General features: G+C 41.4%; 1 protein-coding gene across 2 annotated transcripts; it reads right to left on the reverse strand.

The window, feature by feature from the left end:
- Window positions 1-572: 572 nt before the first annotated feature.
- IL17F (interleukin 17F) lies at window positions 573-17480 on the reverse strand. Of its 2 annotated transcripts, XM_027127482.1 has the most exons (6): window positions 12673-17480; window positions 9101-9166; window positions 7341-7443; window positions 6905-7161; window positions 2578-2783; window positions 573-1393 (listed from the first exon to the last, which is right to left on the reverse strand). In XM_027127482.1, exons 4-6 carry the CDS (start codon window positions 6929-6931, stop codon window positions 1129-1131), a joined length of 498 nt encoding a protein of 165 aa, XP_026983283.1. In that variant the 5' UTR covers window positions 6932-7161; window positions 7341-7443; window positions 9101-9166; window positions 12673-17480; the 3' UTR covers window positions 573-1128. The 2 variants fall into 2 exon arrangements, with proteins under 2 accessions (XP_026983283.1, XP_026983284.1); XM_027127483.1 differs by lacking the exons at window positions 9101-9166; window positions 12673-17480 and having other exon boundaries at window positions 7341-8424.

Raw genomic sequence — 17480 nt, forward strand, 5'->3', positions numbered from 1 at the left:
AACCCCCAAGAACCATTAATAATAGAGGAACTCTCCAAGACATGGAAACAGAGAGGAGATTGCTGGTTGCCAGGGGCAGGGTGTGGGGGAATGGGGAGATGTTGGATGAAAGGGACACACTTTCATTTATAAGATTAATAAGCTCTGGGGATCTAACGTACAGCCTGGTGACTGTAATTAACAATACTGTATTGTATTCCTGAAATCTGCTAAAAGGGTACATCTTGAATGTTCTTATCACACACACACAAAAAGGAATTATGTGAAGGCATGGAGGTGTTAAGGAACCTTATTGTGGTAATAATTTCACCATATATACATGTATCAAATCATTACATTGTTATCACTTAAACTTACACCATGTTATTTATCAATTATGTCTCAAGAAAGCTGGGGGGAAAAGCTAATATCACCAAGATCACACACAAATAATAATAATAATAATTCTGACACTAGCACTCTGATGAAATACGAAAAAACAGATGACAGGTGTATAGAATTTCATAGTTTTCAGGTCCACAAGGTTCGTGAGTACAAGCTGAGACTGGAAACAAACAACTAATTTTTCAATCATCAATACTTTATTATATTAGTACTTGATATATTAATTTTTCTCCTACAATTTCATATAATCAATATATCATAAATACATGAACAGTTTCCCTAGAGGTATAAATATCAGGCCAACCTCATCTATATTTAGCAAATGCTTAATAAACAGGTGCTGGATCCTTATCTCCATTCTTCCCGCCCACCCCATCCTGCACAGACCCTCCCACACTCTTACATTGTGCTTATTTTATTTGTTGCCTTTTGTGGAGCAGAAGCCCATTTTACCAACAGGGCCCCCATCCAATGACGGCATGGCTGGGAGGTGGTCATGATAGCACATAAGCAGAGTAGGTGAGGGTCCTGCATTCTCTTCCATCTATTTTCAGCGGGGTGGGACATTGGAACATCTCAGGACCGTATAAAGATTCTGAAGCCCCAGAAAGTTACTCTATCTAATACAGAGCTTTGAGAGTCCCATGCAGATCTTATGAAGAGACCTGGGAAGTGGAGAGAATTGGGAACCACACAGGACTCATGGCAAAGTGCTGGGTAAAGAGGGGCGTTTCTACATCTTCTTCAGCTGAGCTGATCTGCCGCCCTCAAGCCACGCACGTAGCGGACGATGGGGGTGACACAGGTGCAACCAACAGTCACCCGCACCTTCTCCAGCCGGAAGGAGCGAGAGCAACCCTGGGACTCCCTCCGGAGGACCAGGAACTCTTGCTGGATGGGGACGGAGTTCATGGAGCTGTCTTCCTTCCCCTCGGCGTTGATGCAGCCCGTGTGCCTGCACCGGGCCTCTGCGATCTCGGAGGGGTATCGGTGGGGGTCCCGGGTGACGCTGCAGGAGGAGCAGGGAGAAGCCGATGGTGAGACCGGGGGTGGGAGGCGGGGAAAGATGCACAAAGGATGGGGGCCCCGCGGCACTGGGCGCCCACTTGCAGGGAGGCGGTGCCGTGCAACTCAGGGCGGCAGCGCAGGCGCGGAGCAGACAACCTGGACTCAGACGCAGGCCCGTGGCGGGTGCTACAGTCCTTAGGCCTCAGTTCCCTCAACTTTAAAATGGGGGTTCGCAAATTCGTTTCCTGTGGGATTGTTACCAACACTCGGTGATACAAATGCGTATGAAACGCCACACCGTAAAACGTTGGCATTCCATACATGTTAGATGTTTTAGTTCATTTTCCTTTTCCTTTTTATTATTATAATCATCATTCATCCTTTGGTTAGAGGCTGAACATCACTAGGAGGTCCCCCAGTACACAGTCTACAAAGCCTGCTGCTTGGGAAAGAAAACCAAAGCCCCGGGGGGTTGGTGAATCCAACGCCTTCTTTCAATTTCTCCCTGAATAGCCCCCTTGCCGGGGGGAATAAAGGCAGCAAAGCCAATCAAGCCAGCTGGCAAGCGTACACTCCGGCTTCCCAAGGCAAGCAGTGCGGGCAGCCCTGGAAGCACTGCTAATGGCCCTCGGGCTCTGTTTTCATACTTACATTTAGAGCATATAAATGAGTGCTTCCTATTCCGAGAACCTCCATGTGAGACAAAATCCCAAGTCTGTACCCTGAACATCCTCAGCTACCATCCCTTTCCCAAACTGGCCTTTCTCCTCCACTCTGGCCTCCTCCACACTCCTTGAAGACTGAAATCCAATCTGAGTGGCTCTCTCTGAACTGACTTTTCTGGTTCCCACTTATCTCCATGCAGAGACCATTATGTGGGCTGCTTTAAAGAGTCCTCTCTTCCAGCACAGAAAGTTTGTAAATTCCAAATCCAGGGCTGCATGAAGCAGAAAAGGGCAAAGCGTTGATGAGAGTTTGGAAGCAAAATAGACCTTCGACCACATAGGAGGACTTAGCCCAAAATAGCAAGAAAATGTGAGCACCCAGGGAAAGGGGAATTTCCATTTTTCAGAGTGAATGTAAGGACTATTATTTTTTCTGTATTTTTGAAATTTTCTACTTATGGTTAGAATAAATTAACATGTTTTTCAAAAGAACGTGGAGGTCAGTCTCCTTGGCACATACTTGTAATCCCAGGGGGTGCTGGAGCGGTTCTGGAAGCCGTGTGAGAGGGGAATGCCCTGATTCTGCCTGAGGATGCGGATGTCAACCCTCACAGTGTGGTCCTCCGGAGGCGGGCAGAGGGCAGGATCCCCAGCTTTGGGGGTTTTCCGACCTGCCACCTCCCCCAGGAGGGTCAGCCCCAATGTCAACAGCAGCAGGGACTTGACCTGGAAATAGATGAGAATGGAACTGGTTAGGGACTCTGGTGTCACTTGCTGACAAGAGACAGGTCATGCTTCAGCTGAACTCAGCATCCCTGGGATGGGATCAGGGCTCCTCTCTGAACCTCAGATCCTCACCTGGCAACAGGAACAGTCATAATAAGATACCAGTGTACCAACCTGAGAACTAAACTCATTAGCCTGGTGATTGAGCCCTCCACAGTCCGAGAGCTCCTGAACAGGGAGAAAGACAGATGTCAGGATCTGGGATCTGGGTTTAAATCCTGACCTGGTCTCCTCACTGAGCCTCTGCTTTCTCTTCTTTCCAGCCAGAGCATAACACTTGCTTCATAATAATATTCCCAAGATTAAATAAAACGTTCTTTGTAAAGCACCTACAATAAAAATAGGGGCTTAAGAAATGATAACTCTTGCTTTTAATTTCCAACCTCACATCCATGAATCCTCCACAAAACTCTTTGTCCCAGCCATCCCTCCACCTGAAATACACTGCCCCACCCCTATCCATCCAAATCCTCCCCTTCCATCAGGGCCCCACTAGGACTCCGTCTCCTCCAGGAACTGTCCTGAAAGTAGTTCATTCATAAAGCTTTTACCATCTAGCACTCAAGCAGCCCTTCTTTATTGTCTGGACATGCAGTATTTGTGTTCATACAGATCTACACCTATTAGATGGTAAGTTCCTGCAGGAGAACATGTCATAGAACAGGTGTTCCAAAATACTTTCTGGATGAATGAAAGAGCGGGTGAGTGAATGCATGAACAAAACAATCCATTTAAATTAACAACACAGTTAAGCTCAATGCATTAAGAAAAACACCATGCAAAACCAACTATAGCAGAGTTCCAATGACCCATGCTGACTGAAGGAAGCAGAGGCACTAGGGATGCACAAGAGAGAAATGGAAACTATTTCTCTTTAGCTCCAGAAAATATATTTTTTATACTTACATTGAAATATCCGTTTATCTGGTATTACAGGAGTACACAAAGAAAGCGTTCAGTGAAGACCTAACTAAAATAAAGCAGGAGCTAAAAATCTCTCCAGCTTCCCTTTCTCACGACCTGCTTTGCTCACCCCACGGTGACCACCGACCCTCTCTGGGGATGGACAAGCCTCATCACCAATACTCAACATAATGCAGACCCAGGGCTGAAAGTGAGTTACTTTCATCCTCAGGGCTCAGTGTCGTTCAGGCTCACACCTTCCATGAGTTAGGGTTGGGAAGGTGCTTAGACATGTTGATTTAAAGGACCTTCTTTTTATCTTTTGCAAGTGCTGGAGGCAAGAAATGATAAGAGTAAACAAAAAGGTCATGGTGTCAAGCGCTGTACTAATGTAGCTGATACTAAAAAGAAGCTGAAAGCAAGATTGACCCAGATAAGCCTGAAAGAGGCTGATTTCCCTCCAGATAATCAGCAGGTGTCTACTTTTGTCTCTTGCAATCATTCATTCATTCAACAACTCTTTCCCGTCTCTGGAGTCAAAAGTCCTGGGTCCATAACTCAGTTCCAGGACTCTTACTAGCTGTGACTCAGTTTCCTCCACCAGCAAATGTGGAGATTAAATGGTAGGACCCATATATAGCATGAAGAGCAGGGCTGGGACGTGGAGAGTATTCAGTATAGGTACTATTGTTAAGTCTACATTGTCCTAATGATACACAGTGGACGGGAAAGATGTGGAATTTGCCCTCACGTAACTTCTGTCTAGACAAAGCACTATGACATTTTAAAAAGTAAAAGGATGCCTGCTTAGACAAGACAGTCCTTAGCTTCCCAACATGCTCAGCTCAACCTTTTACTTACTGCACTGTGAACTCCCGTAAAGAGAACATCTGAACACTTGTCTCCTGAACTCACCTGTGATTCATGCTCACCCCATGTAGGAACATGCTCCAGAACCCGGGCAGCTCCTAGCCCATAAGAGTTTGCCTTACCACCGTATTGAGGAGGTCCTGTGTGCCTGCACCTCCAATTTCTAATCCTATTCTAATGTCCTTTGCCCTGTCATGTTTCTTGCTGACAGTACAACAGATTTCTTCAAAGAAACCAAAAATAGACGTGGCTTTAGAACACAAAACTATCCAACAAATTTGTTTAAACACAATGGCTTTAAATTCAGAAATCTTGCTTCTGAACCATTCAAGGAAAAGAATATTACTTGGAGCCAGTAAACCTAGATTCATGTCCTCATTCTTGGTCATACAGTATCCAGGGATGTTAAATCACTTAAATTCATTGAGCTGTTGTTCATCTGCACAATGGGGAAAGTCGTCCCAATCCACTCCCCTGGATTGGTGCAAGACTCAGAGGTAAAAATAATGACATCATTAATATTAATATTTAACATTCTAATTCGAAAAGATACATGCACCCCAATGTTCACAGTGGCACTGTTTACAGTAGCTGAGACATAGAAGCAACCTAAATGTCCATGGGCAGATGAATGGATAAAGAAGATGAGGGGTGTGTGTGTGTGTGTGTGTGTGTGTGTGTGTGTGTGTGTGTATATATATATATATGTATGTATATATAGTGGAATACTACTAAGCCATAAAAAGAATGAAATAATGCTATTTGCAGTAAAATGGATGGACCTAGAGATTATCATACTAAGTGAAGTAAACCAGAAAGAGAAAGACAAATACCATATGATATCATTTATATGTGGAATCTAAAATATGATACAAATGGACATATTTACAGAACAGAAACAGACTCACTGACATAGAGAACAAACTTACGGTTACCAAAGGGGAAAGGGGGTGGGTGAGGGATAAATTAGGAGTTTGGGATTAACATATAGACACAACTATATATAAAATAGATAATCAACAAGGACCTACTGTATAGCACAGGGAACTATATTCAATATCCTGTAATAAACCATATGGAAATTATGGTTTATTTATTCACTTATATATAACTGAATCACTTGCTATATACCAATGTTGCTAATACAACATTGTAAATCAACTCTACTTCAATTAAAAAAAATTTATTGAATGCTTTCTCTATCCTTATTGGTTGTTATATTAAAATGGCCAAGTTAACTAAAAGCCATGCCTGCATATATCTGCTATTTCAGAGAATAGGTTTAGTCATTCTCAATGATATCAATTAATCCTTCCATAAGGGAGATACCGTTATTATTCCTCTGTACAGATAAGAGGAATAAGAATGCACAGAGAGGCTAAGTAACTTACCCCAAATCCCACACTTGGTAAGTGGTGAGGCCAGGTCTGTCTGACTCCAAAGCCCATGCCCCCTAACTACTGCACTTGGCTGCATTTCTTACCATCTCTAAAACAATATATGAATATAACATAGTATTATCATCACCATATGCCATGACCTCTTATGAAATCCAATCTCTTTTAAGTTGCATGGCTTGTAAAAAGAGAGAAGAAAAGGAGTATTTAAACCAATAATATGGTGAGTGGTTTCCCAAGCCCTGCTTTCATACTGCTGTATTTTAAATTCTTCGAAGGTCTTACCTGACGAATGCCAGGTGAGATTCTAGACCCAGGGGATGCAGATTTCCATCACATTAACATCTTCCTCTCCTCCAGGAGGAAGGAGACAATGCAAAAATGATCAGCTCTCAGAGATGTGTCGAATGTCTCTCCCATAGGAGCTGTCCAAGTGCATCACCAGGTGGTTTCACTCCCTGCATCCAGGGCACTCCTTGTAATCTGCTCATCTTGGGGGAATCATTACCCCTATTGGGGCCCCAGCTTCCTTGGTTAAAATCAACATGTACAGATCCTAAAAGTCTGGCTAAGCTCCCCCATGAGATGATGGCCAACTTAACTCTACAATGGTGGCCACAAGAGAGACCATGTCCAGTTTGTGATGTCAAGAACTTCAAAAGCTAACACCAACTATGCCAGAGCCATCGGTGAAGAGCTATGGTTTTACACCCCATTATAATTTCTGGTTATTTTTTCTTTTTCTCCACCAGACAAGGATCAGTGTTAAAGTCAGCTCTGTTTTTTAAAGAAATGACCCCCCAAAAGACCCCAATCTAGCATCATTCCTTATAAATCTGCTTTCCTGAAATCCTAGGGATGACCAACACAAGAATGATCCTGACTACTCACCACGGCCACGTCACGCAGGAACGTCATTGTCACTTTGCTCTGGTCACCTGTTTCGTGCAGGAAGCTCTTTCTGTGCTGTGTTGCCTTCTGTGTGCCTGTGTGGTGTCAACGAGAGCACTGTTGGTTTTATAGCAACCTCTGTCCTTGTTTCAGTTGACCTGCTTACTGTCTAACTTGTGGTTGCCCCAGAGTTACTGACGAATGTAGTGTTTTTTTTTTTTCTATTCCACTTCCTGAAGGGGAATCGAAGGGGGACCCTAAAAAGGGATGATGAAAAAAGAATCAAATCTTCCTCTTCTTCTGCCCCACTCCCACCCCCATTGTCCTCACACTACAGCAAATTTTCTTATGTACTACAGAGATGAACCAAGTGACAAACTGCTGTCATGATCTTTCATGTTCTTCCACAAAATGGCTAAGAACTCCAGTCACGCACCTTACATTCTACTTTCCAGTCATGCAATGTAAACTGAGATTTAAGTGGATAAGTCATCCTTCGAGGAGGCTCGGTATTAAACAGAGGACTATCTTTAGCTCCGCTTCATGAATGGAAAAAACAAAACCAGAGAAATGAATGGCATCAGTGAGAGATTCAGAAATTATATCCCAGGCAGTTAGTTTCATGGTCTCCCTGAACTAATTCTGTTTTAACCCCATGGTTAGACTCCTACCAGTGTTTGATAGATTGATAATCATTACTTATACAACATATAAACAACTATTATCTTGGCTGTGTCTGACTGAAGATGGTTTGATTTTTTAAACTAAATGGATTAGCAAGTAGAACCTTTAAATGCTCTGATGTGTAATTTTAAATGACTTGCAAAAATGTTAATTTATCTTAGTTCAGTTCAGGTCAACATTTATTAAGCACTTGCTGTATGCTGGGCATTATAGCCTAGGGATACACAGACATTTCTGAAATAACAATAACTTACTCTTTTTAATGCCCATTAAGATCAGGTAAAATTACACATGCTCTGTTAATAAGGCAGGGCACATTCTAGCAGGGTGAGGTTACTCTCCTCCATCACGTGTTTGAACAAGTTTGCCCCATTTTCTTTAAATGTAGGAAATAAAGAGGAAACAGCTCTTGGGCTCATGAAGCCCCTCCAAGATTGATCAAAATTCTTCTGTGATCATGAGTCTTTCACCTGTGTTTCTCCTCCCCATGCCTGTGCGTCCTTCTCTACACCTCTCCTCTGGGACAATCAGAAATGTAACCCCCCTAAGAAGACCTCCTTGAATCACCGTTCCCTCCCTCATTACTCTGTGCTCATCTTTAGTCTACCTCACACTTGCTTATATGTTTTAGGATGGTTCTCTGGGGTCTTCATGGACTTGGGGTAACTTCAGTTCCCCCCAGTAATCTCTGCCAGCATCCTTCTCTAAATATATATCCCCAAGTATACAATCTAAATTAAGACAGTGTATATATACAATGGAATATTACTCAGCCATAACAAAGAATGAAATAATGCCATTTGCAGCAACATGGATAGACCTGGAGATTGTCATACTGAGTGAAGTAAGTCAGAGAGAGAAAAACAAATATATGATATCACTTATATGTGGAATCTAAAAAACAAAAAAAAGTGGTACAAATGAACTTATTTACAAAACAGAAATAGAGTCACAGATGTAGAAAACAAACTTATGGTTACCAAGGGGGAAGGGAAGGAGAGATAAATTGGGAGATTGGGACTGACGTATATACACTACTATATATAAAATAGATAAGTGGTAAGAACCTATTGCATAGCACAAGGAACTCTACTCAATACTCTGTAATGGCCTATATGGGAACAGAATCTAAAAAAGAGTGGATATATGTATATGTATAACTGTTTCACTTTGCCGTACAGAAGAAACTGACACAACATTATAAATCAACTAAACCCCAATAAAAATTAATTTTAAAATTAATTAATTAATTAATTAAGACAGTACATTTTCTATGCATACACCAATTCAAGACCAGTCCCCTAGGCAACCCCCTCAGGGGGTTTCCCTGAGCCCATCTTATAGAGAATTTTCAAGGCCTCTCTGGATACATTCTTCCATATACTCCGTGAAGCTGACACCGTGAAATCAAGAGTCATGTTTTCAGATTTGCTTGTATCACACAAGCTATCAAAGCAATATGTGCAATAGACCCTTAAAAGCATATTAAGTTGAGTGGGCTGAATCACTCACTTTCTGCAGCAGTCTCTTCTTCATGCAGAGCCATACCTCAATGCAGAGAAGACCACAGCAGCTCTCCTGAAAGAAGAAACAAGGAAATCACCTTGAATTAAGAATGCCTGATTCAATACAGAAGGATTTGCTGGTTGCAGAGAAAATTAAATAATTTTTTTTTTATGTAAGAAGGAAGGAACATTGAATTTTTATGTGCCCAATGGTCACAAAGTTTTCCCCCATCAAGGTAAAACTAACTAACTTATCAGGATGTCAAACTAGTAATCAACCATCACCAAGTTTGAATTCCATCAGTGGATCCAGATCATTCTTTCTTCTAACAATAATAAACCCTTCTTATTTGGGGACCCAGTAATAAATATATGATGAACACACAGCTGATTATGGTGGAAGCCCTTCACTAACTGGCCCTGTACCACTTGTGGCCCAAGCTGCTTCTGGCTTTAAGAGTTTCAATAATCCAAGTGGAGCTATCATTCAACACACCAACAGCTACAGCACTCTACACACAATTCCAAGGGCCCACAGAAAAAGACAGCAGGAAGCTCTGTAGCGGTATGAATGAGCTACACACAGCCTCCATGTCGTAAAATATTACAGCTGTTCAAACATTCGATTAAGCAAGATTTTTGTATGCCCTCCCATGTTCTGGAAGCCGTGCTGCATTATAGGTAATAGACTGTACTAGTAGAGTCTCTACCTTAATGAGTTTAAAATATAGTTATGGAACGAAAGCAAACACACGTATATTAACCAATAAGATAACGACACGGGATTGTTGGATATATTGAGAGCTAAATGGACACATTTAGTTTTACAAATCCAACCCTCAAGAGGTTTCATCTTCACTCAAGAAAGGGGAGTCTAAACATTTGCAAATATTTAATTGAATGAGGACATACATTCATAATTAAAATCTTTTTACACCGTAGTTTGAATTAATGTATTTTATATTATTTTGCAGTAAAACATAATTCAGATTTCTATAGGCCTTAAAACCACAGACAGTGCTTCCTATTTGAATTGTCTTCTGTAACAGATTTCACTAAAATTGGACCAACTTGAAAGAAAGAAAGGAAGGAAGGAAGGAAGGAAGGAAGGAAGGAAGGAAGAAAGAAAGAAAGAAAAGGGAGTCTAATCAAGAAGTGTTGGCACAACCTAGCAGTATACATGTGGATACAGAAATCAATGCCTAGAAGTGAGGGGCTTCCACAGCAAAAGGCTGAAATGGTGGCATTGTCCATGGTGGTCAGGGGGTAGGCTGTGATGACAATGAAATTGGAAGCTAGATAAATGATGACCAATGTTATGAATGGCAAAACATTTGGTAAAATTATTGCCTGCAGTAACTTGAGAGGCAGATATTGTACCTAGAGGTCCAATAAGAGCTCTAAAGGAGGACACTGGGAACAGAATGCCAGCTATGTGTGTTGGAGGTTATTGTCTGCATTCGGTGAGGTAACACAAGAAAGACATGAGCTCAGGAAAGAGTAGGCAGGTTTGCAAACAAAAATGAAAGAGAATGAAGACAGTCCAGAAATTCAGAGCCTTGCAAGGTTGGAAAAAAACCAACTATTTCTATCCCTCCAAAGCAAAAGATACGATTGGAAAAGCCTCTGAGGTAGAAGTGCCCAGTAAAACCTTTCAACCAAATACATTTTCTACAAGCAGGAATCAAAATGAAGCATCTGGAAATCCCTTTACGTAGGTAAGAGGACTCAGGAAAAAACAGTGTAAGGGTAGAGTTCTAGTAATCTACCATTAAATCAAGACAGGGAGAGTTATACTTGCCATCACTATTTCAGATGCAGCCAAAGAGCATATTGGGGGGGAAACCTCCCAGCTGGGTGGAGCCAGCAACCACGAAGAGTACTGGGGAGGTGAGCCCTGCTCACAAAGCAGAATCTGGGTCTGATCAAAGCACATCCCACATGCCCTGGCTAAGGGAGCCCCACAATGTTAGCCAAACAGGATTCCAAGCTTGTAACAGATCAAACCTACTGCGTGCACCTCCCATTCTTTCTCTCTCTAAATGGAAGTGTTTCATCCTAGTCTAAACTGACTGAGAGAGACCTTAAAATTTTTACAGGATTTTCTGCTTATTCTCACTGTTTATCAGAGCTCTGACTCCTTATTAAAATAGCCAGTTAAACAATGTTATCATATAACAGGTTTAAAGAATATTGATAAAGAATTAAATGCAAAATATAAATTATCACTATCTCATTATCATTATCATTCACTATCTTATTCACCAAACAAAAGCTATTAGTATATAATTTACTTTAACTCCACTCTTTTTTCTAAATGATATTAAAACACGCCTTTCTAATTTCCCTGAAGTACTGATTTATGTTAGAGTCAGACCTTCTGAATATGGGTTAAAACATTAGGTCAGAATGGCCTCAAAGCATTATGGCTTTTATTCCCAACCTTCTTGCAGCTCTCCTCGTCATCAAGCACAAAAATTCTTCCCCCTTTTAGGCTATTCAAACTAATTAAATATAAGGTTTATTTGCCTTTTCAGTCCCTAGATCATTTAGAAAGTCCATGTCCCATTCCCTTTCATAACCCTACTTCTCCGTCCCCTATTGAAGAAAAAACATGGAGCATCCTTATAACTATAAAGCCACAGACCCTACAAATCCACATAATTCTTTTTTTTTCCCCCTTTTAATACAAACGACTGTTTCCAGTTTCAGGATTCTTTGCATCCATTACGTAATGTTTACCTATTTGTTTGAGTCAAATATTCAAACCCATTGTGTACTTAATAGAACCTCCATAAAATCACACTCCATAGCAACCAATTCTTTTTTTAAAGGTCAACATATTTCTACTGTGAAAAGATTTTCAAGAACAAAACAGCTTTACTTTTGGGTTAAAAATCAGAGTTCATTACAATGATTATTTTTCAGATGAAAATGCTGTGCCAGGGTCTTCACATGCCGAGGTTTGTGGGCATAGGAATTATTTGGGGCTTAGACACAGAAACCTTCTCTCTCTCTCTCTCTCTCCCTCCCATCCTCCCTCCTTCCCTCCCTCCCTCCCTCCCTCCGTGGGGGTGTGTGTGTGTGTATCTGTCTATTGTCTAAAAAACAGTGTAATTCCTGATCTTCTGATGAAAAGGTGAAGAATCTATGAAAGAGTTACAGGGAACAGAAATGAAGGGAGGGGATTGGAGGCAAAAGCTGAAAAAGAAAAAAATTATCAGGTTGGGGGAAGACTTAGGAAAGCAGTTTCCCAGAGTGCTGTGTGAGAACCCTGGATGGAAGAGGGTTGAGGTCACTGGAGCAAGTTCCAGATCAAAAGCAGAACCCCTCAATTCTGAATCTATTCTATGAACCGTGGAGCTGTGCACCAGAATTTTATCTCCTTATTAACAAAAACACCATTTATTAAATGCCCACTCTGCGCCAGTCGCCATGCTGGGTACTTAACATGGATAAGAAGAAAAATAAAAGTACTATCCATAAAAGAAGAAAGTCATCATGACAGTGTCCTCCATCCAGCAGTACCGTGAACTTCATTTTAGACAAAATGACACTTCTGTTTTGGAGAGAACTTACCTTAGGCCTTTTTGGAAGCACAAAGACAGAGCCTATCTCTATCCAGGGTAAACACAGAGAGGGAAGTTCTATTCTTCCACGGTGGAAACAGAGAAGGAAATCACTCTACATACAAATAACAAGAACTTGAGTTATCACCAGAGAGAAGAGAAATGGAGAGAGATACCAGTTAGAAACTTCAGTAGCTGACACAGCAAGGGAACTTTAAAGAGTCATGAGCCTAGTATTCAAATTGTTTCCATGTCTACATTGTGCCTTAATTCTCTTCCATTATTACCACATCTAAAATAAAATTCTTTACATGCAAAACAGTCCTATGATGTCCACACAGCAGCAAAGAGATGTGGAAAGAAAAGGCAGCCTCAGGAGAGGAAGCAGCAGAAATGGGTCAACAAGAATTTGGAATGAGAAAGTAAGCACCAGCCCCACCCCTGCCATCTAGCTTGCCAGAACTTGGGAGCTTGTTAAAAAGGCACAATCGCAGTTGATGGTTGTTAACCAGACTTATCGTGGTGATCATTTCACAATATATACAAATATAGAATCATTGTTTTATACCTGAAACTAATATAACAGGTCGGTTACACCTCAATTTGAAAAAAGAAAAAGTAGCAAAGTTTGCATTAGAAGAAAATAGATAATAAATATGTGGAAAAAAAACCCAGTTTAACCTCAAAAGCAATCAAAGTAATGCAAACTAAAATAGAATTCCATATTTAGGCTATCAAACTGGCATAGATTTTTAACCATGAATATTAATAGGAGAATAGGAAAAAGGGGCACTTTCAGGTATTACAGCTGGGAGTGTATTGGTACAACTTTTGTAGGGTATTTAATAATATGAAGCAAAAACCTAAAAAAAATGTTCTACCCCTGGGAATTGTTCTGAAGAAATAGATAAGTACCCAAAGACCCACACACAAGGATATTCAGTGTGGGAAAATTGAAAAGACCCTAGATTTCTAACAGTAGAATAATGTCGATAGTTCAGTGAATTGTTAGCATGTATATATGATAAAACCTATGTAGCCACTAGAAACTGCTTTCCAAGAAAATTTAATAACTAAAAATACCTTTTTTGTAACAATTTTTGAAAATATTAAGATACGGTTCTTCATATAAAGCATGACATTCCTTTGATGTAGATACAAGCACACTATGTACATGTATATGTATATTTGTATGTGTGTGTATATGTGTAAATAAATGTACGCTCAGAAAAAAGCCTGAAAGTATATGCAAAAAATAAATGCAGAATCTCGGGCCCTCACCCCAAACCTATTGAATCAGACTCTGCCTTTTTACAAGATTTCCAAGTGATTCTCATCACATGGAAGTCTGGGCTGCGCTGCTTTAGGGAACATTAAAGAAAGTGCGGGATTTCCTATAGAATTACAGCAGGGCTCACTGGACACATTCCGTTTTCCGAAGCTGAGAAATTGAGAGTCAAGTACACTTGAAAAGTGATTGGGATAAGAAAATCAGAGCCTTAAATCTCAGAGCTGCACTCCCTCGAAGCTAAGAACCATACCCCTCTTCTACTCTGCAAGGTTCTTTGGCAAGGGTGGGGACGGAGAGACCAGGAAATTGAGGTCTTTCCATGTCGAAATTCAGCAGCAGCTGCTTTGGGTTGACCTGATCGAGCCACCCACAGGCGAGCTACAGGCAACTCAGGGTTTCGTGCAGACTTTCACTTACTCATCAGCCAAGCTATTCAATAATTTCCTGCATCAAGGTGAATGGAATTAGTCAACTGACGACCAGAGCGTCATGCCCAGGGAAAGCCCAAGTGGGTGTCTGTCAAATGCTGTCCCGTGTTACTGGCTTCCTCCCACGAAAACCCTCAGCTGTTTCCACCAGGGTTGTACAGGAACCAGGGATCAGCAACGTTTGCTCCTGGACTTCCCCCAGTCCCATGCTGACAACCCACAAAGTTCTGGGGTGGTGAACTGGGACGGAGGGTCTTGCCCCAGAAAGATGAGCTTGTACTCTACTCTTGCCTCTGGGTTGGATGACCAATTCCTTAGACATTGGCCTAAATCTGATGCATGGCCCCAACCCAGTTTGTTAAAGGAAGTCACCCTCCCAAACCTTCCGCATGAAAGAACCTCATTTTCCAGCTTCTGCTCCACAAAATGTGTGGTATTTCTGAGGCCTCATCCTCTGCAGGCCAGGTCCTTTTTCCTGGAAAGTTCATTTCAGTTCTTCTGCTCATTTAGGCTCTACCCAAACTCCTGGACTGTTCCTCAAAGTCTGTGTCCTCTGACCCAAAACCCACTAGTGTCTGTCCCTCTTCTGAACTCTCCACTTGCTCTCGTGGAATTTCATTTAGCAATTACTAGAGACAACTTTTCTACCATCCACTTGAACAGCTATTTGTGTGTGCTTTGGCTTTTTACGTTTTCAAATGCTTGTTCCTAATCTGCTCTCTGGATCTTAAACTCTTTAAAGGAGACAGCCGTGGCTTCTGCACACCCCCATCCCAGCAAGTACACTACCCATGGCTGGTGCTCAGTGAAGACTTACTCACTTGACCCGATTTAATTTAATGTTCATACTAAGTTCTTAGTATGAACATTAATTAATTTCTTCTTCCACCCACTTTCTCGCTAAAGAGGGGGATCAGAATATGCCACCACAAAAGGCGCCACTTTGGCATAAGGATTCATCTGAGCTGAAGGCAATTGAGAAACAGCAGACTCAGGAAAAGCTCTCGGCCGTCCCCCTTTCTGTCTAAAAACCAGGCATAAATTTCCTTTTGTAAAGGTAACAACTTTCCATTTGTAAAGGAAGTTTACATACTAGAAAGAGGGGGACAACTCTTATGGATGGAAAAGGCACTAACTTGAGTCTGCATAATAAACCTTACTAAATAACCCTTATCTTTGATTAGCTTCCCCCATATACTTATCTTCCCTTAATCTACTTCCCCTAGAAGTTCAACACTCCCTCCTTCCTTTGTCTAGTTATCTATCCACAGTTTATGACTCTTTGTTAAAATGGTATCTAAGCTGCTGGGTCTAACTGCTTCTTTGAATCTTCACTTCTTTTCTACAAAGGCCTCTGTACGCACACATAATAAATTCTTTCTCTGGTGATCTGGTTTTGTCAGTTTAATTTGCAGGACCCCAGGGACTAAACCCAAGAGGGTAGAGGAGAAAGTTTTTCCCCTCCTTCATTACTTTCAATTCCTAATAGATCAGATAACTTTTAAAAAATCTTATTTAAAGGGGGATATTTTGGAGAAAAGAAAACTTACAGACACAGAATATTATTTTCAAGTATTTAGAAAATTTTTAAAAGGGAGAGGGATTGGACAGTCACCAGAAGGTCACACTAAAGCTTGATAAACATATGGTAGTGACATTCCAGAGAGGAATGGTACACCAGGGGGCTCTGTTTGAACGGGACCATCTCCAACTTCTCTTTCAATTTGGGGATCCTATGAAAACCAAAAAAATATGTATTGATATTTTAATTAAACACACCCACAATCTCAGACTTAGGAGTAGAGGTGTGTGTGCATATCCGTTTTTGTGTGTGCATATCCGTGGGAGATAGAGACTAACATAGCTTCAGTTTTCTCCTCTTTTACTGGAAAGCAGTCGCATGACTCAATTCGAATAATTCTGTGTCATCACTGCATGTTTCCCATGAAAATACAGGCTAAGAAGAGAATAAAATGGAGGGGAGGAGGACCAGAAAGAAAGGCACTGAAACAAGCACACTTCTGAGAAATGTGTCACTTTCACTCTTGCGTGGACTGACTCAGAAGGACGAATGAATCTCGGGGTTCTCCTATTGTTCCTAGAAACGCTGTAGAACGACAGGATGAAATGGGTTTCCCGTGAGAGGTAGTTCTTCATCCTTGCTTGCTGAGGCAAGGGGATGAAGGATGCTTGAAAGAGAAGGTGGAGGAGAAGGAAATCAATATCTACCTTACATGGTAGATAAAGCCACACAGCTTACAAAGCATTTTCATGTCCACGATTTTATCTGATTCACACAACAAACCCATAAATCTCTCCATTTCACAGGTTAAGAAATTGAGACAGAGTGCATGGAAACTGTCCAAAGCCACACAGCGATTAAATAGCAGAGCTGAAATTCAAACCCAGGGCTTTGATTCTGAGCCCAGAGAAGGATAAATAACTTTCTCCAGATGCAGGCTGGAGAAAATTTGAAACACAGGCACCCAGGCCATGGTGGAGAGTGAAGAGTTGTCAGAGGACCAGACTTGCAGGGTGAGCAGCATCTTCCAAGCGACGCCTGCCCTGGAGTCAGGACACCTGAGCCACTCTGCCCATCCTTTGAAGAGGATGGGAAATGAAACCAGTCTTCTTTTTTTGATCCTGAACACTTTTTAGCCTTTGCACATTGTCTTACGCACATTTATCGGTGTTTTAACAAGGTAAATGAACAAGCAGCCAGATGGTTTCAATGACAGCTCTTAAGATGCCTCACTCTACCAACTTTCTACCTCTGGTTCTCAAAGATTATATAGTGGTAGAAAGTTGCCTTTTCTGCATTTGCTATGTGTAATGATAGGAAGAATTTCTAAGCCACTTACATATCACTGAATTGCAAGTGTTACTGAAGGTATGATATGAGAAGTGAATGGTATGAGATCATAAAAATTAATTTCAAATTCTAACCAGAGTAAATTTGGCAATTTTAAAAAGGTGAGAGTGGGAGTGGAAATGATATCCAATAAACTGTAATGGAAAAGAATATGAAAAAGAGTGTATAGGGACTTCCCTGGTGGTCCAGTGGTTAGGACTCCACGCTTCCACTGCAGGGGGCACGGG

This window comes from Aethalodelphis obliquidens, unplaced genomic scaffold, assembly GCF_003676395.1.
Source record: "Aethalodelphis obliquidens isolate GAN/ISIS:26980383/991018 unplaced genomic scaffold, ASM367639v1 scaffold31, whole genome shotgun sequence".
Taxonomy (NCBI): Eukaryota; Metazoa; Chordata; class Mammalia; order Artiodactyla; family Delphinidae; genus Aethalodelphis; species Aethalodelphis obliquidens.